Source organism: Pagrus major, chromosome 5, assembly GCF_040436345.1.
Source record: "Pagrus major chromosome 5, Pma_NU_1.0".
NCBI lineage: Eukaryota > Metazoa > Chordata > Actinopteri > Spariformes > Sparidae > Pagrus > Pagrus major.
The window spans coordinates 27,480,563-27,494,012 of NC_133219.1; the positions used below are offsets into that span (position 1 = coordinate 27,480,563).

General features: G+C 40.5%; 1 protein-coding gene across 1 annotated transcript in view; it reads left to right on the forward strand.

Annotated features, from left to right (window-relative positions):
• The window catches only part of LOC140995361 (ALK tyrosine kinase receptor-like), a 354,190-nt gene that overhangs the window by 307,357 nt on the left and 33,383 nt on the right, over positions 1 to 13,450 (forward strand). Inside the window, 2 exon segments of the mRNA XM_073465334.1 lie at positions 1,282 to 1,376; positions 7,783 to 7,881. Coding sequence (XP_073321435.1) covers positions 1,282 to 1,376; positions 7,783 to 7,881 — 194 coding nt within the window.

Genomic DNA, 13,450 nt, shown 5'->3' on the forward strand with positions numbered 1-13,450 from the left:
ATGGACCTTCCATGTGTACAGTTGTGCAAAATATTCCCCCCTTTATTCCACTTGTCTGTGATAAAGAGAGTAAAAAATCAATACACAAGGCACACTACCCACCCTACTTGCCTTCCAATTAGCCATGGCCCTGATTTGTCCTCAAAATTAAAACTAAACCGAGTAAAGAAAGAAAAAAGAGAAACCCAAGATAAGGTTGTTCATGTCTGTTTGTCTGAATGGGGGTTTCTTTGCTATTCAAGCTTGGATAATCCTGGTCCCTCGAGAGTGATTAATTTTTGATTCCAGGGTTATGTAGTCAGCTGTGCTTGTGCTCTTAATTAGAATGTCATGTCCGTAACCGCTAGGTGAACCTGCCACTCTTTGCACAGTGACCTTTGTAGAGCTTAAATAGACTCAGAAATACAGCCTGAAGTGCAGACAAAAGTCGGGACACAACAGACAGTATATGTATACTACTGAATGTGAGTATACACTGACATATTAAACATTAAAACTGACAGATACAGACCTCATATCTGAATAATTGATGGGGTTGAAGGGGAAAGATTTTTGAATCAGAAGTCATATTTACTTTAGCTGCTATCAGTTACATCGACAGACAGCCTATGAACAGATCCAGTTGTCTTTGTGACAGTGGCGTCAACAATAATACCACCTGGAAATGCTAGGGAGGAAGTTGTCTGTTCCCACTTTATGACCACTTTAAGAAATAGTTTAACATTTTGGGAAATACACTATTTCACATTCTTGCCTGGGAGTTGGGTGATAAGATAAATACCAGCATCATGTGAACAGCTGGTTAGCTTAGCTTAGTTTAAAGACTGGAGACAAAAGGAACAGCTAACCTCACTTAAATTCCATCTCCCAGCATGTCTAAAGATCACACATTAATATATCATATTATATTATATTATTATATAATATACTATAACTTGTTTGTTTGTTCAAACATGTAACTTCAACCCTTTTAGATGCATAAATAAAGCTACATTTTTGTAACAGTGCCTGCCTAAATTATTTCGTGCATGAAAGTATCTCATTTGAAACTAGAAAATGTGTTTCATCACAAAAGACGTTTTTTTTTATGTTGATGCTGAAAGACCTAGCTGTTCTTAACAATACAGACTGAGCTGTCATACGGCACACAATGCACACCCTCTAAAGACAAACCTTTTTTTTTTTAAAGCATGATAAGTTCTTCCTCACATAATCTTAGAAAGAAATTCTCCTACCATTCACCAGCAGTGAGGTTGTTAAAAGAGATCTGTCTCTCCGCAGGTTCTGGCTGCAGTTCAGCACAGAAGATGGACCTGGACCCGGTTCAGCCATCTCTCTCGACAACATCTCTTTCAGTATGGACTGCTTCCTGGCATGTGAGTACTAGAAAAATGTTGAGTCTGTCTTTTTTTGGCACCTGGGTTGAATTAATGGAGTTGTTTGACCGATTGCTTGATTGATTGACCATGACAAGCACAATGGGGGAAAAAAATATTAAATTAATAATCAATACAGGTCTGCCCTATGTTCATGTTTTACAGCAAAATTATTTGACTGAGTGGCAGTTTTGTACACTTTGGAGCATTCATCAAGGGCGTACAGTACTTTTTCATGATTTATTCATTTCAATTCCCATGACATAGCTATAATATAGTAAATTGTCTTTTAATGCAACGCTGAACTTTCTGGAATTCTCATTAAACGCTTTTAAAATTACACCTTCACACATCTACCTCTCTCTGAGAAATGATATCTTTATTTTAAACCTACTGCAGCTTTGCTTAGAGATACATTGAACAAACTTTATGGAAATGATGTGTCCTGAAATGTCAGAACAGTTCAAAATCTGCCACAATATAGCTTGCTGATTGATAAGGGCTTATGTTCCAGTGTTGCACTGCAGGCTCATAAAGGTCAAGCCTCACATCACCCTTCCAGATATTTTTGTGCTGTAATTGAGATGGTTTATCAGTATAAAAAAACAGGAGTAAGATGACAACTGAGTCTGGTGTCAGGAGAATGAAAGGTGAGGAGTTCAGTGCCTCCCTCATCTCTGCCTTTCTGGAGGAACCTGTTTGAACTGTGGCAGGAATAATAATGGCAGAGCATCTCTGTACCTGACTATAGCTCTGACAATGAGAACAGTGTTAAAATGAAACAGACTACATCCTGACCAAGAATTAGACTCAGGAGACAGGGGTACGAGTATAACCCTCTGACACTATCCGATTTTTTTTTTTTTACTGCTTTAATTGAATGCATTGTGATGTGGGGTTGATTATAAAACTGACCCTGTCAGGTTTTTTGTCTATGGTGTAAAGGTCTTGGTGTGGTAACGTTACTGCAACAGATAGATTCGAGATAGAATTTCATTTTCATTTCATTCAAACGTATAAAAGAGCTGAAATGATTAGTTGATAATTGATTAATCCTTTCAGTCATTTTTCAAGCAAAAATGTCAAGCATTTGCTATTTCCAGCTTCTTATATGTAATAACTTGCTGCTTTTATTTATATTTTATGACGGTAGAGTCTTTGGGTTTTGGACTGTTGCAACTGAAGACGTCACTTCGGGCTCTGGGAAATTGTGAAGACATTCATCAGACATTATAGAAGCTAAACAATTAATCACTTTACCATGAAAATAATTGGCAGATTAATCATTAATGAAAGTAATCGTTAGTTGCTACAGGTGTGACTCTTCACTGGCCTTACAATTCAATTTGATTACGATTCACCTGTCACCAATTTGAATGTAAAATTCTCAATGCATCTGATGCCTCCCAATGTTACACATCCTCAATTTTCTAGATCACTGCACACGGCTACTTTTTCATTTAATACAAGCAGTATGATAAATCAAAATTCCATTTTTTATTGAGAAAGTCATTTCAATATCAGACTACAACTTTCTACAATTTTAAAAACATTACAAAAACATTAAATCCATCTGCAGTGCATTACACTTGTAATACAGGTGTAATCTATTTTTTGCTCACCTTTAGATGACGTTTTTGCGTAATTTATACAGATACAATCACTATCACAGTCTATTGCCTTAATTGTTAATCATCAGATAACATGAGGTCAACAGCTAAATATGATGTGAGAGATTGCTGTTGGAACAGAGTCACCGATTGCCCTGGATCAACACTGGCTTATTGGGTCAGAGGCTCGTTATTTAAAGAGACGACATTTTCCAGGAGATATTTGCACACCAATTGTGTTTTATGGCCTCCGGAGCGGCAGCACTGGTATGGCAGCGCTGAGGGATCATCTGTCCCCGCTTCGCTCCCTCTCCAGATCCCAAGTTCTTAATCTAGGCCAGGTATCCATTACCTACAGACACACTCGACACAGTCACATTTTATCGTCTATCAATCAGACCGACTGATGGGAGATGCTGAAGCTCAGCAAAAGACGTCGTTTCCAGGAGTGATCACTGTGAGTGATTAGCACGATGGATCTCTGAGCATTATGACATGGCTGTGTAATATCTTTCGGTGGGAAAACATACTGTGAACACATCGTGCAGAGGATCAGCCATCCGTGGCCTTATTCCCACACTTCTCTGGGCTTTAGTGTGATGTATAGTTTGGCAGACATGTGTGCTTGATGATGCATTCCTTGCCCCTCAGGTGTTAGACCTGGCTGACAGTTTTATCATTTTGTCCTCACCAGCATCATTAAATTAGTTTATTTGAGCACAGGAAGCTCATCCTTTTCTCTCTGCTATATGCCATCATTTGTTTTCCCACACACTGATCTGCATTAATAGAGATTCCCCAGCATCACACTGTGAACACACCTCCCCAGTAGCTGGATGTTGACATCACTTGAGAGTCTTTGCAATGCTCTTCAAAAGGTTTACTAATGCAAAAATTGAGATCTGGATGGAAATTATTGCTATGTGGAGCTAGTGGCTGCATGAAAACAATGTTTAAACTGTGCTTTACATAAACAGCTATCCACAGAGTTTTATCAATGGCCAATGAAGGTCTAGTTTGTTTTTAACTGTGTTATCTGCCAAGGTAACGCATTAAATAAAACTACAGTTACTGACATTTACTTGTTTCAGTAATTATCACCTGCACCTGTGGGTGTTAAGACATACCATGGACCAGTAAGTACAGATGTTCTACAGTCTTCAGTGTATTCACAGTGATGACATATACATTAGAGCTAATTAAAGGAAGTTATTTAATATGTGGTTTCTTCTAGGTTTATCAGACACGTTTAGATTCAGATACAAACATAGGAGCCGTACATGCAAGTTAACAGATCAGGAATATCCAAAAGTCGAGGAGGTTGTTTTGCATTTGAGAAAACACACAGCATACATTTTCTAAATTTGCTGTGTGGCAGAAAAGCTTTGGATGCCATGTTTCAATAAGAACTAATACTGACAGTTAGCATGATGTGTCTGTACTGTGTATGTTTCCCTCGAGCTATGACAATCTCAAGATATTTTGGGTGGATCTGAGGTGCCCCCTCTTCCTGTGGCTGGCCTCTGGTGGGCTTCAGGCATCTTACAGTGCCCTGCTAATGAGCAGTGACAGCCACGCCGGCTGTCGCCCTGCCCTCTGGTTCATGCTGCTCTGTGGTGGACCTGCTGAGTCCTCCTCCCGCTGCAGCAGCATACCAATGCTCTGCACTCCAGCTCTGTCTGCTCCGTAGCCCTGCTGCAGCGTGTTAGCTCCTGCTCAGAATCACAATGCAGTGAGCCTTGTTAGCGACTTTGTTGAAGATATGAAAAGTTGCTGAACTTGTGTATACATAACGCATCTAGGGGTCTTACTGTACTTACAGAGAGACAGTGTTGAAAGAAATACTCAAACAATCAAACATATTGCCGTCAGATGCGTGCGGTATGTGATCCATCAAATCTGCACATAAACACTATCTGTATTAAAGCTTCCAAGCAGTGGAGACTTAGACGATCATATTTATTTGAGGATTACAGGGCTGGGGAATGAGCTATTGATTTTCTAGCTGCCAGTTTTTGGTAAGCATTGCAGAGGTTTTCTTAAAGCTCTGAGGCCAAACTTACAAGATGTTTCTAATCTGAGAAAGTAGAGACCACCAGCTGAAGATTTTGATTCCCTTCAATGATAAATATGACCCAGAGGACCAAAGGTGAAGTTTCAATTTAAGCACAAATAATATTAATGTCAGGTTGTTAGCTCTAAGTCAAAGCTTTTTCTTGGACCAAATGGAACAGCGCCACACAGTAGCTTTCCAAACCATGCAGCTGTTGTGGGAGCCCCCTGCCATACTGTCATAAACGGTAAGCCTCCAGCCCGAGGTGACGGGGGAGCTGGGATGGAGGAGAGGGAGTGTTTTGGTGGTAAAATGATTATAGAGATAAAGATGAAAAGTCTTGTTTTTGTCCCCTGACGTATCCAGAATGATGGCAGGCGAAACAGCCATGATTTGTTGTTCACCAAGGACGCAAATGACACAATGTGAGCAACTCATCAGCTCGTCACAATTAGGAAACTTGTACTCGGATTTCCGCTTGATATTCAGCTCATGGAACTATTTTCTGAGGTTTGGAAACACCACCTGCTCATTAATGGGTTTTTGGTCCCTTACCCAACAAGCATAATACAGTGAAATGTGTTAATATATGGAGCTAATTCACATGTATTTGATAGCACATGCTAATATATTGTTATTGGCTTTTTCAAGAATATATTACAAAATATGTTCTGATAGTACATTGGGAAAATATATTCTGATACGTATTTTGTTCCTTGAAACATATCTTTCATACTTTACTAGATAATATGTTTTCGGAAAACACACGATATATTGTTTTACAATATACAAAAAATGTCAATAATTGGTATATTTGTCAATATATAGAGAACATATCATTTGATGTATTAAATATTATATTGCCAATAAATTATTAAATATATAAATATATATATTTAAATACGACAACAACTAAAATATAAATATAGTAAATATACATATTGTATATGGGAAAAGTATTGCTGTTGCATAAGGGCTGTGATATGGAGTTGCAACTTTTTACTCGAGAAGTACTTTTGGCTTAGAGGAGCAGAGCAAGTGAAGGAAAATACTCTCATGAAACCTTTAAATCATCCTATGCTGCTGTTTGCCATCCAGGGCAACCCTATAGAGAATATCAGGCAGCTACAGTGTAAACAAACAGTATGCTATTCTGCTCCTCTACAACAAAGGCCAGTCTACAACTAGAAACCTCCTGTTTTCTCTTGCTGTGTAAAATGCAAATATGCCCTGAAACCATTTAATCCTGTAGTCCTCACAACAGCATATTCCATATGCAGAACAGATATAGAGCTTAATATGCATATGTGCATAGAGTTTCATTCACAATGCATGTCTGCATGCCTCAAGTATCAATACTGGCAAAGTGAACATGTTTAATGAAGAGACTATGAGGAAGGCTCTCAACAGCATTGATAGACTGGAGCATTGTGTTTGTCTGACAGAAACAGCAAAGATCTCTATTATTCCAAAGCCAACCAGGCAGTGCAGCCTCTATGGGTGGCATACACAGTATCCTGCTCTCTTATAAAAGTTATAAATCAGAGGCAAGACTAGAAAAAGCAGCAGGTCAAGATTTGAACCATGCCCTTGTCTGGCGTCATAGCCCTGCATGATGGCAGTGCTATCAGCTCCACAAACCACAGCGAACCTTATCTGACCGCTCTGAAATAATCTCACTTGTACAAAAGTCATCTGCTTTCACAACAAGGGTCATCAAGCAACAGAGCCACCGAGGGCTTTTTCTACCAAGCATTACATCAAAGAAACAAGATGCTGGACAGAAGTCTTCAACAACCCAGAGTTGGAAACAGAGTTAAAGTCACAGACACATTCATAGCAGCTAATGTGGAAGCTGTATCGGGTGAAAATTTTGCAGAGTGGGAATGAAAAAGTGTTCATATTTCACAGGAAATGGCGCATGCTCTGCAATGTTTACGATGGCTATTGTTGACAAATGTTTGAATTCAAGATTTTAATATATTTTCTCCCTATAGGGTGTTGTTGGACATTGATTTTGTCAATTCAGCCCCTCCTACTGGAAAAGTATTTTGTTATGTTCAGATGACAGGGTTGCATTGATTGCAGTCCTGCCTCAGATGTGGCAGCAGGTTTCTCTCACATCATTCAGGCAAACCTTTTATACCACTGATTGCAGAGCATGGACCTAATCAAAGAAATTGATTCATCTGTTCAGTGATTCAGCCAGGCGACCACAGGAAATCCTGCTTCTCTACCTCTACCAAAAAATAGAGAATGGGACCAGGTGACTGTTTTCCTGATCAGCGTCCAACCATCACAGTAGTTGGGATGAGTGTCCCATATTTTAGAGAGAAATAGGTTCCTCTATCTTGAACCGCAATAGGCAATCAACCAGGCCATTTGCCTGGGAGACTTAATTCTGGGTGAGAATTTAAGGGGAAGAGATCAAGGTACCAGCAAGCTTATGATGTCAGTCATGGGAAGGCAGTGCTTACCCAGCTACTGTAGGACCTAACAGAGAAGGGGAGCGATAGAGAGGAGCTGGATGTTATGAATTCCACTCCCTCTGTGTAGCCATTGGTGGTACAAATTAAAGAATGACCCCTGCTGGTGGTTCCACATTTTCTGTGCCGGTGAGGGGTCTGAAGCCACTGTGCTCAGCTCTTCGACTTCTTCAGTGTAACCACAACAGGACTTCATTGCTCAACACCGAGGAAAGAAAGTACAGTCTTTTCAATAAATGCATTATATTTCATTTCAGCCAACGGTGAGTTTCCACCAGTGGCCACCAGCACAACAAGGCTGCCGTTTAGACCAACCATCATGGCGACACCCCCGTCGTTTGAAGGCCCAGATTACTGTAAGTGTTTAAATAAGAGAACACACACTCACACTGTCTGTGCATCTGTTTCTCTCTGTCTGTCCTGCACTCTCCTTTGCTCTGTATCATACTCTCTCTCTCACACACACACACACATGTATGCTTGCATGGATTAATGATTCACAATTACTCTAGACATGCTGAACATGGGCTGCAACAAAGTAAGTGTGCCCCCTACTGGTCTGCACCGTGTCCACAGCCAACAGAGTGCTGCAGGGATCTCCTTTGGCATTAAATGGAGCAGGACGGGCAGTTTTGAAGTGTAAAATCCTCCAATTTGTCTCCTGAGAATGTCAATGGAACCACTTACACAGACTTGACATTTTCCACCTAGCACTCTCTCACTTCTCTGCTTCAAAAGGGTAAGGACAAGCAGAGATTCAATTTCTATATTTAAAGTCATAAGTTACTTTCATATCAAACCTGCTCTAAAACACATTTCCTTAGCTAGTAGTTATGAAATGCTCGAGGTACACTGGACTTGTTGAGCTTCTGTGCTGAAAGATATCAGCCAGTACAATTTTAGAGTTACACTGTATGGTCAGTCTTTATTGAGGCATACTGGATACTCCTTTTTTCAGAAATAGTTTGCTGACAAGCATGTAATGACTTAGCACTTGTACGAATGTTGAATGAATGTGAACTTTGTCTAGCACTTTGCAGTTTTCCATTTCAAACTGATGATTGGTGTGGACAGTGTTCTCACACTCCAGGATTGTAATTGCATTCATCTATATCTTGTTTTCTCTCCCAGGCAGCATAAAAGGCTTTTGTGACATTCATACGCTGTTAAAAACTCTGCAAATCAATTTGGGAGGGTACAGAGGCTAGCCTTCCATTTGAAACTGAATCACATACACACTACAGGCCCTAAAAGACCCACTGATAAACTGATATGAATCATCACGTTGTGCATGCAAAGGCCAGAGCCAATAAACTTTCTCATCCTACATGAAAAAAATAATAATATTATAACAATTATATTATAATAAAAAAATATTGGTCAGTTGTCTTTATTTTGTTATCCAGAGACATTGTGCATGACGCACAAAACAACTCACCATTTTAATGCCAGTGTTAGTCTGTTGTAATGTCATTGAGGGATAATATTTGCATATCACCAGTATCATATCAATATCATATAATATATCATATCACCATTGATTGGAAATAAACATTATATTATTACATTATATGTGCTTATATCACTATCACTATCACCATCGGCAACTGGCCAAAATGAGTTGGAAAATATCGGCATATTGGATATTGGTCCAATACAAATATTAAAATCCAACATCGTCCATCCCTAGTTTCATTACATGTTCTGAAAACAATTTAAAAATTGGTCTGAGATAAAAGTTTCTACATCACTGATTGAAGGGGAACTCTACAGATTTTACACATCAAAGTCCACTTACAGGTGGAGGGGAGTACTGCAGCACATGTGAAAAAAGTTTTAGAAAGTCTTGTGTGGCTCCAAAGGGTGCTGCCTCAAGTGATGTCAGTTACACCAGTTAGGGATTAAGACGCCTGGTTTGAAAATGAAATAAAATATGGGCGTGTGAAGCTTGAAAGAAGAGGGCTTACCGGACTTCTGAAGCCCACTCCTCATCTTTGCCTGAGGATAACGGGCAAAGTCTACATAAGCCACTGGCCAGCAGGTTTGACAAGGAAGAAGAATGGAAAAAAAGACAATATCTCTGCTTCTGCTGCATTGGTTTTGATCCTCTTTTTTTAAACTTCCCATTGTGAATCTGACAATGTTATAGTTGTAGTGATGCTAAATCTTTGGAGTAGTCCTTTAAGCCATTCAGACAGCTCTCCCATACTGACTTCCTTCATTAAACATACAGCATTTCTTCTGTTGAACAGCTGCTGTTCACCAACTAGACCTGACACACCACAATATGTAGAAGTGATGTTTGAGCCATAACTACAATGCTCAATGGCAGACCAATATGGACTAATAGTCAACTTAGCATGTGAGGGCTCTAATATGTTAATTTCCTGATCTTTTTGTGCAGAGACTTGTCAGACTGAATGTCTGTGATGTGGGTCAGTCTTTGGTCTTGAACACAGAGCCGTCTGTGTGTCTCTCTGGACTCAGACAGGGACAGTAGAAGATCAGACATCAATGTTTGGCCAGCTAACATGATTTGATAATGTTACAGGATTATGCATTGAAACGGAGCCACAGGCATGGGTCACTCAGCAAACAAAGGCTACTCTGACAGTCACGCTGAGCCGGATGGCATCTGAGGAAACATTGCACATACAATATTATATAAAGGGTATTTCATACCGGGGAGTTTGTTGCCAGGATTTAGCTGCAAGGGCAGCAACAAAAAGGTTATTTTAATGTGCTTACACAGGTAATGTTCAGTATGGTTACAATAAAGCCAGACAACTTAAATCTCCTCAGAGAAAGATGGGACTTTGAGATCACACTGCTTTCGCCCTTGTGATTATCATAGATATTAACTCTGGAGGGAAAGAAGTTGAACTTGCAGTTATACCTTGGCCATTTCAAAGACAGCCTTGAGCGGTTAACATTCGCCAAGCGTCTCCCTTCTCCTCTCCTCGAGCTGATGCTTTGACGTCTGTGGGGCAGGACAGCAAGCCTGATGAGGGTTTTAGCTCAGCAGACCTGTCACTCCGACAAGGCTCTCCTCTTCCCCCGACACGCTCAATGATTAACCCCCACCGACGTCAACGTCTCTTGTCTCCTCTCACTCGCCCCTTCATCTTTCCTTTCACTCTGCCACCATATCTGTGTCCAGCACATTTTGTTCGCTTTTGTTTGGCCATTTGTTTCCCATCTTCGCCATTTAAAAGCTGCTATTGACTGTCTGTTGGTTCACATTACTGCCCTCCCACCCTGCCATCGTGTCTGTCTGTCAGTGCTCCCTCTGATCTCAGTCTGTCCTACTTCTTCCCCCTGCTCTCTTTTTTTCCCCTTCACCCCAACTTCACCTTCATTCTTTTCCTTCTTCGTGTTCTTTCCCCCCGTCTCCATTGATTCCCCACTATTCTGGCAGCAGTCACTTTCATTTCTCACCACTCTCACAACCTGTGCGGCACCCGCCTCTCACTGCTGACTCATCTGCTGCGTTGGGGTGGGAAGTGAAAAAGTCAACCTAGATGAGCTTGCTTCACTTTCTTTCTTTGGTTACCTCTCCTGATGGGAAAGGTATGTGTCGCTAACCTCAAGATGAGTGCGGGGCTTATTTTTCTCTGGCCATTCACTGTGTGTGTGTGTGTGTGTGTGTGTGTGTGTGTGTGTGTGTGTGTGTGTGTGTGTGTGTGTGTGTGTGTGTGTGTGTGTGTGTGTGCATGCGTGCATGTGTGTGTGAGAGAGAGTTGTTGACTAAGATACCTGTTTTCATGTTCTTTTAAGACAATAAAACAACATTCCATAACACTTGCATCAAATTCCATTATATTTACACCTTATCTGCAAAAGCATAGCAGTACAAGCATTAGCTTCTTTGAACAGACAGCACATTTTCATATCAAGGTGCTCCACTTCCGCTCATGCAACAACAGACAACAACAAAAGTTCTTTGGAGTCGATGAAAACTGGCATTGAATCAAAGACAGAAGGGATGGTGATTGAAACAATCCCATTGGCTCTTGAAAGTAACTGACAGCAGATGTTGGTCCCAGAACGTTTTGGCCATGCTTGTTAATTAGCTGTAGAGTGGAGATGTGAGTCTATGCTTCACTCTATGCTTGTTCATAAACACTGGCCTGCGGCAATCAGTTAGCTAGTTGTTGTTACTTTGAGTTTTAGAGGGGGAACATTAGTCACCAAGACAGATATGAGACTGATAACGAGCAGTGCAACACGAAACAGGCTTTTGTAATTAATTGGACTCTTGTGCTCCATAAGCTTTGTACTTAGCATTCAGAGCCATTCATGGCGTGCCAGCCTTGATCCATCTTTCTAATCGCTGGCCCAAGGAGGACAACTGTCACAGGATAAGGAGGATGTGGCTACATGCTAAGAGAGGAAAGCAGCGCAAGGCATGTAAAAGCATGCGAAAACAAGTACGGATGTCTTCGTTGTGCTTCTTAAGTGCTTTCCTTTGAAGGTACTTTGCTCACGCATTTCAGATCAAACTGTAAAACCAGGCAGTAGTGATTGAATATAATTTAAGATTCTGTTACGGTATAATCTGTTTGTCGCCTCAAATGTTACATATTTTAGTGTTCTGTTTTGCTCTAATATGAGAATGTTTGTCACCAGGCTGCCACGTCAAAAATGAATGTGGGGAGGACAGAGAGGGACTCACACACTATAATGTACGCTCACTATAGTGTGCAGCTACAATAATGTTCAAAATCTCACATATTCAACCAAAAAAGCAGTGGTGCAGACAACAGTAGAACTCAAAGGACCAAGCACAGGATGTTGAGCCACAGTCTTCATTACACAGTTAATGTTGAGAATACTTGTTTCGTAACATGTCAAATTAAAGCTTAATCACCTCCTGATAATCACAATGAATTGTCGTTTAATTTTCTGTTTGGGTGACGGGGTTATTTTTACCCTGCAGTGACTGATCAGTTGTGACTGGCTTATCTGTCCCATCTGTGTTTCTTTTCAGTCATAACAGATGCTGCGATGGCGTTATTAAGAGCATTTAACTCAACATTTGTCAACTAAATAAGAAAATTATGCTAAACCAAGGTGTCGTTTAAAGCAGGAAGATGTAATCTCCTGGAGAAAGACAGTTGATTGTTGAGTGTCATCCCCAGATTGTCAACTACTGAAGGTTTGGGTTTGCAGATCGGGTCAGACGCCAACCTAAAGTGTCAATATTTGACAACCTGAGGATGAAACTCAACCATAAACTCCAATAAGTTAAATTTTTTTGCGGTAGTAGTGTAGTAGAATTCTTTTCACTGTAAACCCCAAAGAACAACATTTGCATGAGAGGTTCTGAGATGTAGGAATTGTGAGGAATGAATTTTTCTATGACATTTTTGTAAGAGGAATACATCCTTATTCTTAGCAGGTGTTCAGACCCAAAAGCACATAAACAATGCATGGGGCACTGGGGAACAGATCCCTGAATTTAAGGCTTATCAGACACATAGATACTGTACAGTGGCTTTTACAGTTCTGGAATGTTGTTGGGGCAGCATTTTTTTATGTTTTGTGACAACAATCCCAAGGTTCACAGCGCAAATATGCAGTTCATGTTTCAAAGTAAACCTCCAGGAATGTAAGCTTGCTCATCATACCGCATTAGGCAAAACTTGAACCATGACCAGGGCCCCTTTGGGGGAGTCGCGTTCTGAGCCTGGCATAGTCCAACCCATAAAGCTCTAATCGGCTCAATTGTTTCTCCAACTGAGAAAAAAGTGACATGTAACCAGGCTATTCCATTCATGGTTCAATCCGGGGGGAAAAAACACCACAAATAAAGAAATTGATGCCAAAAGCTGCCTTCAGATGATAATAAATCTGCTCTTGGCTCGCTGCTATTTAGGGCACTGAAGACGTGATGAAAAAGTGCCCTTAAGCATTAGACTTAGC